At 39.1% G+C, this 20,882-nt stretch overlaps 1 protein-coding gene across 1 annotated transcript; it reads left to right on the forward strand.

The window, feature by feature from the left end:
* Nucleotides 1–205: 205 nt before the first annotated feature.
* On the forward strand, nt 206–20,762 carry LOC306892392 (MAM and LDL-receptor class A domain-containing protein 1). Its single transcript, XM_079453466.1, has 51 exons — nt 206–296; nt 435–563; nt 699–827; nt 906–1,005; nt 1,158–1,320; nt 1,451–1,691; nt 2,029–2,151; nt 2,477–2,604; nt 2,681–2,915; nt 3,036–3,304; nt 3,987–4,077; nt 4,210–4,338; nt 4,947–5,075; nt 5,210–5,337; nt 5,412–5,571; nt 5,683–5,802; nt 5,880–6,034; nt 6,705–6,800; nt 6,882–6,972; nt 7,062–7,184; nt 7,437–7,539; nt 7,793–7,943; nt 8,082–8,307; nt 8,809–8,935; nt 9,058–9,187; nt 9,272–9,350; nt 9,500–9,664; nt 9,767–9,892; nt 10,950–11,165; nt 12,176–12,295; nt 12,623–12,775; nt 13,396–13,475; nt 13,590–13,760; nt 14,105–14,305; nt 14,398–14,506; nt 14,592–14,714; nt 14,786–14,882; nt 15,627–15,786; nt 16,138–16,252; nt 16,491–16,634; nt 16,724–16,911; nt 17,062–17,224; nt 17,633–17,860; nt 17,957–18,135; nt 18,861–19,089; nt 19,329–19,488; nt 19,576–19,690; nt 19,789–19,909; nt 20,022–20,115; nt 20,192–20,249; nt 20,339–20,762. The coding sequence occupies exons 1-51, from the start codon at nt 269–271 to the stop codon at nt 20,399–20,401; spliced, it is 7,161 nt and encodes a 2,386-aa protein (XP_079309592.1). The 5' UTR covers nt 206–268; the 3' UTR covers nt 20,402–20,762.
* The last annotated feature ends 120 nt before the right edge of the window (nt 20,763–20,882 follow it).

Genomic DNA, 20,882 nt, shown 5'->3' on the forward strand with positions numbered 1-20,882 from the left:
GGATGAACTATCCCTTCCATAGGTGTTAACAGCAATACAGCATGTTTTTGTTAATCTTAGGAAGTCATTAAAAGCTGTAAAGTATGCAACAGAAAAAGTAACATTTGAGGTTGTTGAGTACACGGTGAACTTTAAACCGGATAACTGATAGAAAATCCCTCGCTCACCACAAATTACTGCGATAAAGACTCATAAAGGTTTCATACTCAAGAGAAGTTCAAGGAACAGAGCAGTTCACTGAAGTACCTCTGATCCTGTGCTCTTCAGAATGAGAGGGCTGCGTTTGCTGCTGCTGTGTAAGGCCACACTTTATCTTGTTATATTATATTACATATTCTCTCCAAATTGCTCTGTCTTTTTATCTTGTTAAAAGCCTATTTAAATGCACAAACGACATTGTATTCTGACTGCTGTATTTTGCATTTTGTGTGCAGTTTCAGTGTGTCTTGCCACTTGTCCTGACGGACAGTTCACGTGTACTGATTCACAAAAATGTATTTCGATGGAACAAGTGTGTGACTTTCTCATCGATTGTGAAAATGGATCGGATGAAGAGATTTGTGGTAGTTACAAAATTATGTCAAAGTTCATGAGTCTTGTGATGGAAAATGTGTGTCTTGTGATAAATTTGAAATGTTATGTGAAAATGTTGATTAAACAAATTTGTATAAATAACTTTGTCTTATATTCTTGGACAGGCTCTTGCGACTTTGAGGAACATTCATGTGGATGGATTGATAGCAGTAGTGATGCATTTAAATGGAGACTTGAGATGGCAAACATTAGTGCCATCCCCGGTGTGGACCATACCACAGGATCACCTTGGGGTAGGCATTCACAGAAAACTGTGACATCCGCTATCATTCATGTGTTCATTTGAACCTTCTACTGTACATTTTTTATAGGTGGAGTTATGCATGTGGAAGGTGACAGTGCGGGTATCTTCTCAAAAGCAGTTTTGGAGCACACGCTTCTCCGGTCTACTGCACTTGGATGCAAGATAAGGTGAGTGGCAACACATCAAGTCAACTCTGTTTTTTTTTATATTTAACAGATCTAATTGGAATAGTTCTTTAGTCTACTTACAGCGTATTCTTAAATGTATTCACAAGGATAGATGCTTTGCAGTGTTGCAATGTTATGCCTTTATATTTCAGCTTCTGGTACCATCTTCACGACAGCATAAGTGTGTCTTCAGACTTTGCTCTGAGTTTGATCGCTAACACTTCGACTGTGCAGTTGTGGTCGATAAAAAAGGGGCAGACCAACGGCTGGGATAACACTTCTGTGTTAATTGGTAATCGTCTACAAGAGTCAAAGGTACTGTAATCCACTCATCTAGTCATTTGGATCGAAATTGGTTTTGGATTTTTAACCTCATATCTGAAAAGGTTAACTGACACTGTATTATTGTGGAATACTAATTTCTTGTGTCATCTCAATAACGCAGATTGCATTTTCTGTGGACCCTGTTTACATTGGAAGTCAAGATATCATGCTGGATGACATCACACTGATAGACTGTGGCGTTACAGACGTCCCGGCAGGTTCAGATAATCTCAGCTGTGATTTTGAGGAAGACACCTGTGCCTGGTACGATGATCAAATGGCTCAACTCAAATGGCAGAGGGCAGATGGAAATAAACCTTCAGCTGATCAGGGACCTGGATATGATCACACTACTGGCTCTGGTAGACCTTAGTCAACTATACGATGCTATATTAAATTGAATTGAATAACTGAAATATTTTCAGTATATTTGAAATAATGTGCACTAATCATGACTGATGTCATTTTATAGCTGAATGTCATAGACCTGTCTGTAAAACCTACAGATTGTGAATATAGCATTATTTGTTTAACTTTTTCGGCATGGTTCATAAAATTACATGGTTCTCAAACTTTGTTCATTGTGAGAGCCCCTTGTTTAGGGTGCATTCCTCCCAAAAAAGACTTTTTTATTTTTAAAATCAATTGTGCCTCCCTATTTGCAATACGTTGACATAAATAAATGTTTATCTCTGGCAGGTTTTTATATGTCCATAGCACCAAAATGGAGCTCCAAACCACCTGAGACAGCTATGCTGGTCAGCTTTCCACAGCAGGCCAAATGTGTCACCTTCTGGTATCTAATGTACGGTGCAAACATTGGTGAGTAAGAATGGCCCATCGGTAACTTGACCCAGTAACAAAGTAATTTTAAGTAGTTTCATTTAATACAGTTGGTAAAAAACTGTATTATTTTTAATGCTTGAATTATCTCCGTTTTAAATGAAATATTTGGTGTTTTAGGCTGAAGGAAATACTGATCACAACGTCTACATTTTTACCTGATTTACCAAGATTTACTTACATAAATTAGGCATATGATCTTCAGAATTGTGCAAAGACGTGCAGATCTATGCAACACGACAATACAAAAAAAATTATATTAACGCACATGTTTTTAATGGTCTGGTTTCTGTGGCTGTTGAAGGCTCTCTCAGATTCATCACAAAGCAGTCGGATGGAACACGGTCTGTTATATGGATGAGAACTGGAACCCAAGGCAACAAGTGGCGTTTTGTGGATCTTAGCTTTGCAGACAATAATGAGCCAATTCAGGTACTGAATGAGAAAATGTAACGGCTGGATGAATGTACATGTTCATGTTTGTGTTATTATGCATTGCCTCTTTCAGTTTATATTTGAGGGGACCCTGGAAGGCACCAGTGGCTACATTGCAATAGATGACGTGCAGGTGTCGAGCAGTGTAAATGGGTCATGTCCAGCTGAACGTGAGTGCACCTTTCAGGGTTCCCTATGTGGCCTTCAGCCTGATCCCACAACAGATTTTGACTGGGTCAGAACCAAAGGAGAACTGGTTACTGGCACCCCCAGCCCTGCAATGGATCACACTCTGGGAACTAACAAAGGTCTGTAATAACACTTATCTTTCATGTTTTAATTTCCCTCAATCATTTATCCATAGTGACCTTGACAAAGATACTGCAAATCACAACATGAATCTTCATACACATTTTACCCATATGTAGGATTCTACATGAGTGCACAGCTTTGGAAGAACCCCAGTGACAGCAGAGGCAGCATGGTGACCAAAGTTAATCAGCCAACCCCTGGGCATGGGGAGTGCTGGATGTTCTGGTACCACATGGATGGAAGAAACCTGGGTTCTCTTAACATCTACGTCCAGGAGCTGGACAGCGCCAGATCTCATACGCCTGTGTGGAGCATGAGTGGAGATCAGGGAGAACAGTGGAGACATGGCAGAGTATCTATCATTAACCCTCACAGCCCATACAAGGTGATTATGAGTACAATTCAGTGCATTGCTGTACTACACAAAATACAAAATATTATAAATATTATAGATCGTACTAATAATATACACTTAAGGAAAAATATAAATATTAAAAGTTAATATAAAAGTTATGAACAGGGAAGGTTGTCCACAGGGTTGCCAAGTCCACAGTCTTGGCCAATTTCAACTATTGTCGCAGGTTATTTTTATTTCATGAGATGGATAGTTTTTTTTCATTAGGGGTCATTCTAAGAGAAATATGTTAAGTTATTTGTTATACAAAATAATGTTTATGATTACTACTATAATCCTTTCAATGTTTGTTTTTCAATAATGTTCAAAGAAATTTTGTGTAAGGCATAACAGAGACCTATTGCTGTCCTTTCCGAAACGTCGTATTTACAGTCCTTTTAAAATAATTGAATATGGTGCAGTCAAAGTTAACAAGCCCTTTTCAATACTTTTTATTGCTAAAATATTTGCTAAATTGAGTAACAAACAAAAATGGTGTCTAATAACAATGATAATTGACAACAACAACAACATTCTCATTGGACTTTTGTGGGCTAGTTTTTAGTTGGCCATTGGGTTGGTTACACAGATCTGGCAACCCTTGGCCTATAGTCTACAATAAAACATGTTCTGTTACATCACACTGTCTCTCATATTTCTGCTTGTGCAACAGGTCATATTTGAAGCAGTGGTTGGCAGTGAGCAAGTAAAAGATATTGCTATTGATGACTTAATTATCCTCAATGACCCTTGTCCACCACCTGGTTAGTTCTTGGCCTTAATGCTTCTTTATGTGGTTAAATGCGCTGTCCATGTATTAAAGTGCATATTACCCCGCTGTGCTAAAAACATACCCTTATACATCGGAATCAAGCAGTGCACAATGTGCTTCACAGGGTTCTGTGATTTTGAGATTGACTTGTGTGGATGGGTGAATGTTCGTGTCAGTACCTCCAGTGTTGAATGGAGCTGGACATCTGGAACCAGTGCTCCGAAAGTGGACCACACCACCAACACAGCCCTGGGTGAGTATATGTACAGGACTTGAAGTTCATGCGAGAATGAAAAGTAGTTGACTACATCAAACATATACGTACAGATGCATGACAGCAAAGTGCTAGATGCCAAACTGTTATAATGTGTGTAAAACAATGTGTACACAGGCAGACTTATTCACATAACCCACACTTAAAGGGACAGTTCACCAAAATTACTATATACATTATTTTGTTTGGTAGAACAAAAATTTAAAATATTTTGAAGATTGTAAGAAAGAAAGTGTTCTGGGGTACCTTTGTCTACATTGTAATTTTTCCTACTATGGTAGTCAATGAGGTCCAACAGCTGTTTGGTTACAAGCATTCATCCAAATATCTATCTTCGTGTTCAAGCAAACAAAACAATGTATGCAGGTTTGGAACAACTAGAGAATGAGGAAATGATGACAGAATTGTCATTTGTGGGTGAACTATCCCTTTTAACAGTATTCATACTATGAATTTGATGGCATTCCAATTGCTACTTATCACTAAAAACAGAAAAATTTTCTTTCTGACCTCTACACCTCATCTCATGTCCCTTATCCTTTCTAAGTGGCAGTGAGGATGCAGATCTTTTCCTCTTTCTTTCACAGGACACTACATAGCATATTTTTCAGTAGGCTGGGTGGAGCAGGTTTCCCATATTCAGAGTGAACTGATGCAGCCTAACTCTCAAGGATGCTTAGATTTCTGGTACTACATGCACATGTGGCCATTGGTCGGTGAGAATTCGTTTTTAGATACTAACATGCGTTAATCTTGCTCTTTAACCCTGTCGATATATTGATCTTTTAGTGCACATGTTGCGAGGCACAGTAAATCACCATATTTGTTTAATAAAAATTCAACTTTACAGATAAGCTCAAACTTACAGTTTATGTGAATGAGTCTGGTTCTCTACGGTCGTTGTGGAATCTAACCGGTAATCAGGGAAATGTGTGGCATCAAGCTACTGTATATTACACATCATCTGTACAACACCAGGTGAGAACAGCGACCATTCATCAGAGCTGCCTTCTCAAATATGTATTAAACATGACTCTACCGTTGTTGTGCAGATTGTATTTGAAGTTGCCCGTTCACAATCAGACACAGGAGTCATCGCTCTGGATGATATCTACACAAACTGCTCTGCACTGGACCTGACCACACCTGCACCCACGACCGAAGCCACGTCTCCTCCTCCTCCCTCCTCCATGGACTGCAACTTTCAGGAGGGTAAGAGGCCAAGAAAGTGCACTACAAGGGTCTTACAGTATGCATCACATGAGATATTCTATTCGTTTCTAACATAATTTGATGGTTTAATACCGAGATATTTGCTTGTAGGAATGTGTAACTGGGTTCAAGAGACAGAGAATGGTTTCAAATGGAACCGTCAGATGGGGGGACAGCTAAATGAGCCATGGCTAGGACCCCTTTATGATCACACCTTAAAAAATGACTACGGTAAGAGTAATTATTTTCCCTTTAATACACAGAGCAAGTCGGACACATTTTGCCATTATGCATCTTTTTTCTCGCAGGGTTTTATCTCATTGCAAATATGTCCGATGATAAAACGGGTGAGACAGCAGTTATATCTTCTCCGCTGACAATTTCCAACACTGACATCTGTATCAGATTCTGGTACTATATGTTAGGATCATCTGTTGGGACCTTAGATCTGATCCTTGAGACGGTATATTCTTGCACATACAACACTGAACACTTAACACTTAAATCACAATTTCATTTAACTGACTTAAAAAATAAGTGAACGTTTCATCTAACTTGAAGTTAAAATCGATTGTGTGATGTGGTGTGATGTGACAATTGCAATTGAAGAACCCAAGTGCAGGCAGCGGTTTAGGGCTTAACAAAAAATAATTTAATGACACACAAAACAAAGACCATGACTTCCCACGAGGGGGCAAAACATAACTCAATATAAACTGTGACACAATGTTTTACAAGGCACAGCGAGGTAAGGGTATGTAGAGGTAAGAGTAGGTAGAGGCAAGGCAAGGGCACGATGAACAAGGTATGTGGCACAGATAGCAAAACACGCAAACACTCAAAACGAACGAGCACAGGACAATAGACATCATTAATGATAAATTTTTACCAAATATAAAAGTTATACTTTAAAATACAGTATTCAACATTTGAAGTGGATAAAAAAAGTAAATCAAAGTTGTCCTAAGAAAAGAATGGGTATTGTTCTCGTCTTAGGACAACTTTGATGACCGTTTTTGATCCACTTCAAATGTTGACTACTCTATAAGACGTATAGTATTTCGGAGGTTATGTTACACATACTGTATGATTACAAAGAAGCAAAAGCTTTAGATTTACTGTATTTGTTCCAGAACATAAAAGAAACCCTTGCATGGACAAGAGCAGGCACCCAGAACTCCGAGTGGCTGAATGCACAGGTCTCCATTACCGTTTCAGATGTCCAGAGGGTAAGAAAGACATGTTCACATCTCAAGCCATATTTCATACATATTTATCAACAATCCCACAAGCATCATCACATTTTACAGGTGGAGTTCTCCGTGAACAGAACTACAGGAGGCACAGGGTTCATAGCTATTGATGACCTCAGTGTGACTTCAGGTGCTTGTGAGGATCACAGTGAGTCTGTTTTACAGCCATTTATTTGCCTTTTTATTATTGGAAATTCTCAACATTAATTTCCCACCTGGGTGCTCTCCATCCCAAAGATCCATGTGGGTTCGAATCTCTATCTCTATGTGGCTTTGAGTCTGATGTGACTGATGAGTCTGTGTGGCTGTGTGTAGATGGCAGTAGCGGTCATTTTGACCACACATACAGAGCTGAACTTGGTAAGTAAAGAAGTGTCACAGTAGATGGTTTTGTTGTGTTCTGCCACTTGTTTTTATATTAAATAGCTTGCAGCCATCCATATTACAACTGTTCATTCATTTTTAACTTGCCAATGTTGAAAAACCGCTACATCCTACTGCAGCGTCATGTCATGGTGTTGAGTTTTGTACAGGAAGAATACTACAACAAAAGCATAAAAGTGCTTGATAGTTACCCACTGATTTTTGACTCTGGTTTATGTCATATGGCAGGCCATTCAATGGCTGTGCTTGGAGCCGAGCTTCAAAAACCAGAGGTCACAAAACTTCTGACACCAGAATACACCTCATCTACGGAATCCTGCCTGCAGTTCTGGTATGATTTTGACTTTAAATGAATTAGCAACTTTTTCTCTCCAATAGTCTTAGCTGTGTTGCTTTACAATCTCAGATTTTCACTACACAATTACTTAGGCCAAAGGAATTTACAATAAAACATATCCTTCAACCCAGACTGTATAGGTTGTCTGTACATTCTTTCAAATACCCATAAGAGAATTGTTTAATGTAGCGCCTTTACCAGCAGTAAGACACCCCAAGCCAGATAAAATGATTAAGGCTGTTTTTAGGTACTGGCTGTCTGCAGGCACAAGTGATTCTCTCTCAGTACATATTCTTCGGAATGGAGAGCTGGGTCCAGCACTCTGGGATCTGTCTGGAGCACCTTCTTGTAGCTGGGAAGCAGCTGAGGTCCCCATATCGTCTCCCTCCAAATTCAGGGCGAGTTTCCCTATTCTGCATTATTTTCATTTAGTCATAATGTTTCTGTAATTCTTCACTCCAGTTACTGCACAGTATTTTGTCTTTGTTAGGCAGCATGTTCTGATCTGTATGTATTAACATACCTTTCACATACAGGTGGCATTCAGAGCCAATCTCAGTCCAAACCCAGAGTCGTTTGTTCTTCTGGATGATATCTCAATTAGAAGTGGGGCTTGCTCTGCCACCGGATCATGTGACTTTGAGTCCGGTCAGTGCACATGGGTGAATGCTGCTAATGGAGTATCAGATCAACATGACTGGATCCATATAGATGGTCACTTCAGAGGTCCTCTGGTCGATTATACAACTCACACTGCAGATGGTGAGAAGAAGAGTTTTTCTTTTTATCTGCATGTTATGAGACACAGCTCAGCGGGATTCTGCTTTAAAGTCACCATGAAATCAAACTCTAAATGTTTTACACTTGATTATTGTTAATGATTTATCCGCGCGCACCATTATTTTTTCTAAATTAATTTGCACTTTTTTTAATCAAAAACATTAAGCTCCTCTTCTCCTCTCAACAACAACTCTTCACCACATGATGTCAGCAACAAAAAAGACTATACTGACTGTCCAATGGCCAGGCTTTTTTAGCCCTCCCCTCCAGGCCCAACTTACGACAAACCAATCAAAGCCCCGCCCTACCTTTTTTTAATTTCAGAAGCACTTCGGAAGTTTCACTCGGATATACGTCACGCTACGGAAAAGAAGTCAATCGCAATTTCCGTTTCATGGTGACTTTAATAGTACAACATTTTGTTGGTACATTTTTTTTTAAATTGGTGATCATTTCCGATGTTACTTCCTGCTATTTTCTCAGGAAAGTTTATTTTGAGTCTACCTCAAATAAACAAACAGGGCCAAAACAGCCGTTCTGTGTTGATCTCGGAAAAGATCGTGCAGACCAGTGACTCCTGTCTTGACCTCTGGTACCATATAAACGGAAGGTCTGAATAAAAGCTCGGCTGCTCTTTTCCACCTTTTTGCTTCTTTTAAAAAACTCACTCTTACATTTTTGGACTCTCAGGTAATATTAATGCTTTTTGATGGTGCATTTTTCTTTCGACAGTGACTCTGGGATCTTAAGAGTGTTATTAGTTTCAGATGCAACAGAGCAAGAAGTGCTGTGTGAAACACAGGTCACCGGGAACATTTGGAAAAATGCCTCTATCACTGTGGCAAAGACCAAACCCTTTCAGGTAAAAAAACATTTATTCTGAAGCTTACAATTTATTATGTAGTTTTGCATTATACACTATAATTATATAAATCTTTTATGTCAGATTCATATAGAGGCTCAAGCAGGTAGAGAAGGTTTTATTGCTGTGGATGACATACGATTAACACAGGGGCGGTGTGAAGGTAAAATGTCCTAAATCCATGTGTTTATTTGTGTTCTTTGTAGTGCAATGATAAAACATTTTCATGACTGATGTAACTATGGTTAAACATAGGGTTACATTGATTGAAGGTTGTTTACTATTTTTGTATTGTCATGGACATTTATTTAGATATCAATGTGGAAAGTGGAGAGTTTCCCAGCTGCGATTTTGAGGAAGACACCTCTCAATGGAAAGATATCAGTGTCGGGCAGTTTGTTTGGCAGCGGGATCAGAATGGTACAATCACTGCCAACACAGGCCCCTCAGTGGACCACACTACTGGCACAGAGCTGGGTAAAAACATGAGGATGTACTTGTATAATGAAAAACGGATTGATACAGAATGTTATATACAGTATTGACACAATTTCTATTCTGTGCATATGCTTTTATTAGGCTGGTATATGACAGTAGAAGCCAGCCATGGTGACCACAATAGCTATGCTGCTCTACAAAGTACCGCCATGAAAAATGCCAGCAATGAGTGTTTCTTTGAATTTTACTACCACATGTTTGGCGAGGGTAAGCATTGATTTTTTTGTCTTTAAAATGTTGGGTGCATCAGTATTTTATACTTAATAGCACGTCTAGGAAACCTCAAAAAAGTCTACTTTAGTACTTGCCTATCTAAAGGTGTTATCTCATAATGGCTAAAAGCAAAGAGCACGCTCAAGACCATCGCAACCTTATTGTTGCGGAACATACTGATGGCATTGGTTATATGAGGATTTCTAAACTTATAAATGCTCCATGGAGAACTTTTTGGGCCATAATCTGGACAGAATTTCACCATAAACCAACCACGAGCAAATGCTCCTCAAAAGATTTCTGACAGAGGAGTAAAAAGAATAAACACAAGAGTGGTCCAAGAGCCAAGGACCACTTGTGGAGAACTTACGAAAGGCCTGGAATTAACAGGAGAAATTGTTTCCAAGAAAACAATAAGTAAAGCACTCAACCGTGGTGGCCCGTGGTGACACTCACCACGCAAGACTCCGTTGCTGAAAACATGTTAAAGCTCATTTAAAGTTTGCTGCACAACATTCAGACAAGCCTGTGAAATACGGGGAGAATATAGTCCAGTCAGATGAGACCAAAAGACAATGATCCCAAACACACAGCCAAGGAAACTCTCAATCATTTTAAAAGAAAGAAAATAAAGCTGCTAGAATGGCCCAGCCAATCAACTAATTTGAATCCAATAGAAAATCTATGGAAAAAACTAAAGATCAGAGTTCTGATCCCCCTTGAAGGATCAGTGGGGATCAGAGGCCCACTTATCCTTCAAGTTTTGAAGATTGTTTGTGTGGTAGAATGGGCCAAAATCACACCTGAGCAATGCATGAAGCTGTCATTACCAACAAAGGCTTTTGTACAAAGTATTAAATACATTTCACTAAGCTCTCATTCCATTTTGTTATACCTGACTTAATTTTTGCACTTTGTTTTCTTTGTATGTATGGATTATTTGGATTGTTACCGACATCTTTCAACAGCACCTTGAGAAATATATTTAGTGAGAAAAATGGTGACGTGTTTAATACTTATTTTTCCCACTGTACATGTCTGTATTTGGCAGGCATTGGGGAACTGAAAGTGTTTCTTCAGGAGGGCCAGAGGAGAACACCTTTGTCGTGGATGTCTGGAAACCACGGAGATGAGTGGCATCGGGCAGAATTGGGTGTGGGTCGCACCCATCAAGTTTTTACTCTCCTCTTTGAGGCTACCAGAACCTACAGTGAGCTTGGAGATATTGCCATAGATGATATTTCTTTCTTAAACTGCAATCTTCCAGGTAAATTCCGTTCGAATACAGATGATCTTATTTCTTACTCATAAACGGAAGTAAAGAAGTAAACCTCTGGAATGGCAAGCCTCTGAGCTCGGGGCAGATTAATCAACCCTGAGCTAAACAAGATGCGTCATTTAAGGTCACGGACCAGATAGCGACTTGCCCTTTGCAACCTTATGTGAACCGTAAAGAAACTTTAAACTATTTTAACAAGACGCAGTGGTGTAAAGTATTGGACTTAATGTAACAAGTTACTGTACTTAAGTATCTTTTTGGCTACTTTGTAGTTGTAATGAGAATTAAAGATATTGGCAATATTTATTCTTTACTCCACTACATTCGTAATGGTAATGCAATTACAGATTACATTTAGCATGGAACCTAACTTTTCCTGCTGAGTTTTATTCCTGCTAGAGAAGAAGCACGTTGCCATTTACAGAGCATCGTCTTGTGCATTTTTCCCTTACTTACTGAAACTCGAATGCGGGTGTATTATCAGGTAGTTAACACGTCGCAGGGACATCACATGGCAAACATTCGAATGTGACGAGTGGTTGACTGGAACGTATTGAAGTCGAAAGTCAGATATTTTATGTAATAATATCGGAAATCTGAGTTTGTTTGGAACGCAGCAGTAACAGTTCATTTTGAGTTTATTAGATGATTCACTAACATCACCCTACATGTATATATTTGTTCTGTAACATCACTATGTTAGTCGTGCTACTGCAGTAAATTGCACAAAATGGTGGTATGTCAACAAACAAAGAACCAAGATATTAAACTGAAATAATCTATGACAAAATAAATAAACACACAAATCTTAAGAAGCTTACATGCATCAGTGCAAGAATGATTATTCAAAAACTGTTATCTTTTATCAATTATCTGGTTTCCAACACTTCTCAAAAAAAGAAGTTTAACTACTCTCACATTAAACGTGACACGTAATGGGCTCAGCCATCTGTGCAAGTGTGTATCCAACTGTCTAGCTCTTTTTTCATATCATCAAGGGCCTGAAGAATCTTGTAAAGATGACATGTTCTCGTGTTCAAACCATGTGTGTGTGGAGTCAAACAGAGTGTGTGACTACAGTGATGACTGTGGAGACGGCTCGGATGAGGAGCTCTGTGGTATGACACTAGATTTATTCAGTCAACATAAAGGATTAAGTCGAATCAATGGATACTACTGGCCACAAAACTTCAAGTGTGACCCTTGAATTAAATCATTTACACAGACACCAGTAAGGTGTTTAAGGATAAAATATCACTATTATGGAAATTTGTCCTTCAGTGTGACTGCAAACATTTTGATAAAAGTAATATAGAACAATGTAATACTAAAAGTTTGTTTTCTAAATTGTACTATGTCACACCATGTGACACATGTACGATTTATTCGTCAACTACCCATATACTGGAGTGTTGTCAATAATGTCTTGTCTTTTGTGTGGCCAGATGTAAAGGGATATTCGAAACGCTGCAGTTTCGAGCAGGGCATGTGCTCATGGGGGAAGAGCGATTTGGCAACTGGTTGGATATTGCAGATGGGCGAACAGGCCTGGCCTAAGTCTGGACCACCAAGAGACCACACCCGCAACACTGCAGCAGGTATTGGTAGACCTATTTCACAACAAACACAGAAGCAGAACGCTTTAATAATGGAAAGTTATTATACAATAGTTTTGGGGAAATAAGAATTATCCCATATTTAATAATTAGGAAGTCTATGAGAGACGCCACATTTACATCAAAATAGCAACAAACACAGAATGAACCCAAGTCCCTAAGTGCATCTGGATGAAGAACTTTAACTTACAACTTTATGCTTCACACCTGTCTATGGTAACAATGGCTGTACCTAATCACTTGCATTGGTTTTGTGTCCGTAAAATAGAAGTGAATGGATACTACCGTTGTTCGGTTACCAATATTCTTTAAAATATCTACTGTGCTCTGAAGAAGAACGATATACAGGTTTTAAATGACAAGAAGGCGAGTAAATGATGAACATTTTCACTTTCAGGTGTACTATCACTTTAAATGAGAGGAAAATCATACGTGGATGAGAATGTGTACAAAATTCAACCCATCTGTAACATTATCACTAAACCTACAGTAACTTGTGGTTCTGTAACCAATATGGATTTTGACCCATGTGAAACTCTGCACATTCACCATGTGATGGAAGCGCTGCGATACATTAATGCAAATGATGTGGCGTGTTTCAGGTCATTATATTACTCCAGCACATGATGATCAGAAAGCAGAGATCATCTCCAGCACTCTGCTGCCCAGCTCGGATTGTACCGTGAGTTCATACATCAAGCAAATGAGATGAGGCGTCCCTCTCTTATGTACTGATGCACATTACAAAATAAAAAATACACCTTTATTATTTAAATCATGAGCCGTGTTTATGTAGGTGAGGTTCTACCACTACTATCAAGGTAACAGCACTTCGGCCGGGCTAAATGTTATACTGAGGACTCTTCGTAATGGAGATGATGACGTTATACTTTGGGAAAATGCTGTGACACAGAGCTTCCGCTGGCACAGAGTCGAGGTCACCTTCTCCTCCGGGGTTAAGAGTAAGGTCAGACAGACACTTCTCATAATTAAAACCTCTAAATCCCTTATCATAAAATGCATTGCCATGAATGATTAAATAAGCATGTTTTTGTAAAAACATCAAGGAAACATCTATTTGTTAACCATTCAAAAACATGTTTTTTTCTCATTGGCAAATGGTTTTCTAAAAGTATTTGGACGCCCCCTTACAATAAACACATTTCAGAATTCCATTAATACCAATCAAAACAAATATTAGTGCTATAAAATACAACAAAGTGAAAACTGAAATGTTCTTTGAACTTTTTATATCCAGTATTTTCAGCGAATTTTGTTTTAGATTTAAGGTTTCAAAAACGTTATTTTCAGATTGTATTTCAGTACATGGGAAACGGAGAGGCTCATAAAACACTAACAGCAGTGGATGATATTTCACTCTCTATGTCATGTGCTCACGATCCTGCCAACAGTGAGCTGCCCGTCACACCCGAACCAACCACAACACCAACTACAGCGACAACATCACTGACATTTGCTCCTTCAGTTTCACCATCGGTCAACCCTTGCGAGGTCAGGACGTGTGAATATGCCCAAATGTCGTTTTTGCTACTACAGAACCTTTACTTTTTGGATAATCTCTTGACATGGGTTGTCAAATTTAGGAGAGAGAGTTTCACTGCTGGCGGTCAGATGGTGTGAAATGCATTGCGGCTGATGCTCAGTGTAATTATATGCTAGACTGCCCTCTAGGGGAAGATGAAGAAACCTGTGGTGAGTCTATTTTTGATCTTTTCGAGAACTGCGTTGAGATGAATCAAATAACCTGACATTCTTTTTTTATGTTTGGCATCTCTAGGTCCGTGTAATTTTGAGAATGGCATGTGCCAATGGAGTGATGTTAGTGTAGGTCCTTACACATGGAATAGAGTAAAGGCAACTAACGCCACAGACCCACCCAATGACCACACAACTGGAACAGGTAATGCCAGGCTAACTTAATACATTAACAGAGTATCACTGTGAAAATAATTCATTTTCACCACTTTTTAGGCCACTACATCCAGACGTACTTCTTGGAGCCGTCAAATAATGAGGCTGTGTTCCAAAGCCCATCTCTGCCTATTAGCTCTGCATACTGCCAGCTTCAGTGAGTTAATTCATTATTGTGCCGTTTCAGATCTATAAGACTAGTAAGACAAATTAAATGTTAATGGCCTTATATTCCATTGTAATGATATAGATTCCTTAGCTCTTATTGCTCTGGCCAGTGGTTCTCCATCTGGGAGCTGTGGCCCCCTGGGGAGCCCCAAGATGAATCCAGGGGTCAACAGATTTTGTGGCATTTCATGAAATCTAGAAATGTATCAAAGATTTTATGCAATCAAACGTCTTAAAAATAAGAACCACCAATCAAAAGTATTGATGTTTCAGCATTGAATAACTAAATATGTCTGTTGCTTGATTCAAAATCTAAGTTTAAGATTATTCGTCTTTTTTGGGGGGAACCACAAAGCGATGCACTCCACACAAAGGAAGTTTGAGAAACATTGGCTTAGACATGCCTAAATATCCATATCCAGGGAGCTAACTTGGGACTTGTTCATCCATGCAACTTTATCTGTGGTTCTTATGCTAATGTTTTTGTCCAATTGCTAATATGGCAAATGGCCACTGTATATGATTATTTCCTTGAAGTACTGCACATTTCATCAGATGACCTATTTTGCTCTTTAGTTTGTGTAGCAAGTGGAACGATGGAAAACTTGTAATGGTAACTTCCGATTGTGCAAGCAAAATAAAGCTTTTTTGCAATAGGCAGATACTATTACACAACACTGTTCCATGTGTCTTACAACCAATTCCCCTCTTTTGTTTGCCCTTTTGCCACTAGTTTTCACTTCCACATTGGTGGAGAACGTTTGGGCAATCTCAGCGTGACTCTACAGAAAGAAGAGGATGACGGGAAGCTGCTCTGGTCAAGATCAAGTAGCGGTTCAACACAATGGGTCACAGAGCTCTTACCATTGGGCAAACACGATGGGCCTTATAGGGTGTGTGAGCATGGGTGTTCAGTATAAGGGACACAAAGCATTGCACATTATACAAAACTGCATTTAATGCGGAATTATAAAGGCATGTTTTGGCATGACAATGAAGGTGCTTCACAGTGCCATAGACGAACCTTATCCAAATGGTTCCACAAAGAACCTTTCTGTTTCAAAAAAGGCTATTTGTGGTGAAAAAAGCTTGTTAAGACGATAACATAGCAAGGAAGAGATGATTCTTTGACTGAATGGTTCTTTTTGCAATCAAAAATGGCCCTTCTCTGTTATTGCTGTGAAGAATCTTTTAAGCACCTTTATTTTCGAGAGTGTATTTATGTTTTTCCTGTGTGCTATCAGATCATTTTTAGCAGCCAGGCTTTATTTCGACACAAGGAGTTTCTGACAAACAATCAAACCGTTGCACTAGATGACATCTCCTTCCGCGATTGTGAAAAGGACTACCAAGCTCCAGGTGGGGTAGCTGCTCTGAAGGCTGTCAACTTAGCTCATACAACACCTTTGTACTCGATCTAGCAGAAGAGAATGGAGACTTGATTTCTCATGAAGTCTGCTTTAACCTAGCATGTGTCAGGGAATAAGTAAAGAAACATTTATAAAAAAGTGATTATTGTTTCAAGTTTGTGAAAGCCTTGTTTAGAGTAAAAAGCCGGTCTATATTGATATCATGTCTCACTTCATCTGTTGCTCAGACTTTTCCTTGGCCACATGCTCTTTTGAGAAGGATCTGTGTGGGTGGATTCAAGGAGCTGCAGAGGACCTCGACTGGCAGAGATGGAGCAAAACAACCGAGTCCAAAAACACGGGTCCCCCGGGAGACCACACCAGTGGAAACGGTAAGTCAACTATTTATCCAGTATCACTCAGCTGCTAAATCCTTGCACGTCTTAACTTCGTGTTGATCTTGCTGTATGTTATGTTACAGGGCATTATTTGTACATCACAAGCTCAATGCACAACAGAACAGGGGACACGGCTCTACTGAAGTCTCCTCTTTCACCCCCAAGTGGTCCTGATGGGTACTGCTTCTCATTCTGGTATCACATGTTTGGAGCAAATGTGGGATCACTAAGAATGTCTATAAGTGATATTTCATCCAACCACGTAAAACTGGTAAAACAGAATGATAATTTACCATTTCATACATTTATCCCGTTTTACAGTATTTTCCATGCATCCAAGGATATGTGTGTCACGTTAATACAAAGTAAATTATGACTTTACTGTCTCTGAAAATGATTCTTTCTACATCTGAACTTGTAGATGTGGCTGAGACAGGGGTCTCAGCGGAATGAATGGCGTTTGGCTCAAAGTCATGTGAAACTACAGGAAGTTCATCAGCTCTTAATTGAAGCTTCAGTAGGATTATCTGGACACATTGCTATAGACGATTTATCAGTTACTAAAGGTGCCTGTGCTCCCACAGGTAATACATTACCCAGTTTAGCATTCAGTCCATTACTCATAACTAAAACTAATCAAGAAACTATGAACTTTAAGCTTTATAACATACAACTCTGCCTTTTATGACAATGCTAGGATTACAAAATCATAATAGATAAATAATGGATGAATATTGATGCTAGTAAGTAACCTCATATGTCCAAAACCACTACTTTTCAGGAAATGGGAAAAAACCCTGTAAATAGGTTAAATAATGAAATACCGGGTTGTCGTTGTTGACAAGCTATTTTTCTATTAATGAAATATTTGCAAGACCCACAGAAAAACATAAAGCTTGACCAATATAAATGGCAAAAAAAGATTAAGGACAGCAGGACAGAGGTCATATGTTTGAATGCATATATACAGTATTTACATCATATTTTTTCAGAGGGTCTTTGTGACTTTGAGGAGGGGGATTGTGGCTGGATACAACAGACCGATGATAACCTAGACTGGATTCGAGTGTCAGATCAGTATCAAAAATCTGAATTCTTAAAGTCTAGACCTAGCTTTGACCACACAACCAACACGGCCACTGGATACTATTTTTATATGGATGCCACGCCTGCTCACGTACAAGGACATAAAGCAATAATGACATCTCCGCTTAATATTGGTAAAATAATCGTATTATTGTTATGAAATATAATGTAACATTTTGGATCACATATTCAACCTGAGAACGTGAAGTTGACTATAATTGAATTTGCAGATAATGCCAAGTGTCTCCAACTGTGGTATTACATGGAGGGAAGGGGCACTGGGACTCTTAATGTGTATCAACAGTTCTCAGACAAAGATCGGTCCCTATTGGTAACCCAGTCTGGAGCACAGGGAGGACTGTGGAGGTTTGCTCAGACCCCACTGACCCCCTCAGGGTCAAATTCCAGGGTGAGTCCAAGAGTCAGCTTAGCACCCATATTTTCATTATTACAATCAGAGTTTGCGATCATAGAAGCTTGCAATAGTGTAAGGATGCAATAAGCATCGCGCATATGTTTGACATTTTTTAAATGTAAGTCACGGATAAAGTATTATTGTAATGCAGTATTAGCGTCATGCAATACAGTTAATTAGTTTTGTGACACTTATTGTATTGTGATCCAGCCATTGATATAGAAGAATAGAGCATCTAATGGCAATTCCTAACCATTTCATAATCTGGCTAGTTTGCATGATTTTGCACCAATGAGGGTTCAAGTTTGGGTTGGGGCTTCATTGTTGCTTTTTACTGATAATCATCTGTTTTTACATTGTTCACATCATACAAATGAAAAGGAATTAGATACTGTACATTTACATTACATTTAGGCATTCGGCAGACGCTTTTATCCACAACGACTTACATATACATTTGTATTTGAGTATGTGCATGGGATCGAACCCGTGACCTCCTAACGCCATACTCTAACCACTGAGATACAGGAAAGCATGTACATACAGTACAAAATTGCTCTGAATTCTCGTTCACACCCAGAATCACTCTTCACAGGCAAAGTTTGTCACCGGCAGTCATGGATCAACAAGCAACATGAATCTTCCCTCTAAACCACAATTGGCAGTCTTGAATTTAATGATGTGGAATTGTGTCCTCATTAATAAAACTGTCATTCCAGATCGTGGTGGAGGGGGTTATGGGCCAGAGTGAAGAAGGAGTCATAGCACTCGATGACGTGCAGGTTACTAACTACCCGTGCACTCCATCAGGACAATGTGACTTTGAAGCAAACTTTTGCAGCTGGTTCAATCTATTTGAGGTGGATGATGCAGACTGGCTGAGAGTCCAAGCAGGCGCTGGACAGCACACAGGCCCCAGTGTGGACCATACCAGCAACTCATCCACAGGTGAACTGAAAGAGCCAATATCAAACTCAGTACTCTGGTCACACAACACTCTGCTTTTTTCATCGCCTCCACATTTACTGGGAAGAGAATTCCACTACAGGCAAAAATCATATAATGTCACTTGCCCTGCAAAACTCTCAGATACTCAAGACACTACATCAGCATCAATGTGTTGTTTTCTGTTTCTGTTGTTAAATGCAAGTTACCGAATAGAGAATCCCACATGCTTGTGTGTTTAGGTTATTACATTTATATGGACAGCTCTGTGGGTCACTGGGGAGACGCTGCCATGATACTCAGTGAGATATTCACCCCGGACGGCAGAGGGCACTGTTTTACGTTCTGGTATCATCTGTATGGAAACAGTGTTGGGACACTTAACTTGTATATTAATGACAGGTACAGAAGAAATAACACAAATACAGCACCTTTATGTACAGTATATGTTATTTGAGGAACGTTGTTCATTGAAGCTCTTTTCCCCAGGACCATTCATAACAGTGGGAATAAATTTGGCCAGAGAGTATGGACGGAGTCAGGAAATCAAGGAGATGTGTGGTGGAGAGGCAAAGCATATGTGAAACACAAAGAGCCTTTCTGGGTACCTTGTGGGATTCAAGATCAAATTGTTGATTAGATTAATGTCGATTGCTTTTTCTATTTAATGTAGATTTAACATTGATCATTCTCTCCATGTAGTTCATATTTGAATTCTTAAATGGACCAGAACCGAAAGGAAGTGTGGCTATAGATGATATTCACATCACACCCGGGTCCTGTGACTCAGACCCCACTCCCGCACCACCACACCGTAATGACAGTAAGCATGACTTGAATTCATGTCAACATCTCATGTTTTGGCAAAACAAAAAACAAACACATTTGTCCAATTCCAATGCACCTTGCGCAAAAGCCTTTTTTGGTTTGCTCAGCTGTAGGTATTGGTGTAGGAGTGACAGTGACGCTTTTGGTGATTATTATTGTTGGTGCCGGCCTTATGTTAAAAAAAATAAAAAGTGCTAACAGGTATGTACTGCTCATCACATACGTTCAAAATTGACAAACGCAATTGAACAAGCGGATAATACTTTTGTCCTGACAGGGAATGTTTACTTGAAGATGACATGATTGATAGGAACTATGGACTTGATTACTGCATGGTGAGTTTCTAATATATAAATAAATATACATTAGAAACGGATCCTTCCTTTATGTCTGTAATGGTGTATATTGTTATTTATTTTACCAGGGTTCCAATGGCTTACATGTAATTACACTTTCAGCAGATGGAAATGAAGCATCGTCCATATAAACTGATCAAACAAAAACTAAGAAACACATTTTAAAATGTCAGTCTAACCATCTGACTTTCTGTCATCCGTCTCTTATATACTTCCATCACACCAAATGCAGATTGTTGTAGAAGTTACCCAATGACTTGTGGTGAACTCAATCCATCTGCAACTGGACTGAATTATTTTATTTTAACTGTGACTTCATATTTATATTTGCATAGTAGTTTTTAAAGACCTTTAAATGTCAAGCTGACTTATTCCTCACAAAAAAATGATTCTTCCTTTAGTTCCATTGGTGGATTGCATTATCCGTATACAAGTCATGGTTTTGATCCCAGAGAACACTAATAAAGTACAGTAGTCCTCTACTTTTTCTTCTAATCAAATGTTTCTTTTTTCTACAATCTGTGTTGAGGCCATCAATGTTGAACGCAAAAACATATGCGTAACTCTGTGTAAAGTCCTGTGATACTCGCTGTATATGAGGATCTCATCTGT

The sequence above is a fragment of the Barbatula barbatula genome (assembly GCF_947034865.1).
Source record: "Barbatula barbatula genome assembly, chromosome: 3".
NCBI classification, from domain to species: domain Eukaryota; kingdom Metazoa; phylum Chordata; class Actinopteri; order Cypriniformes; family Nemacheilidae; genus Barbatula; species Barbatula barbatula.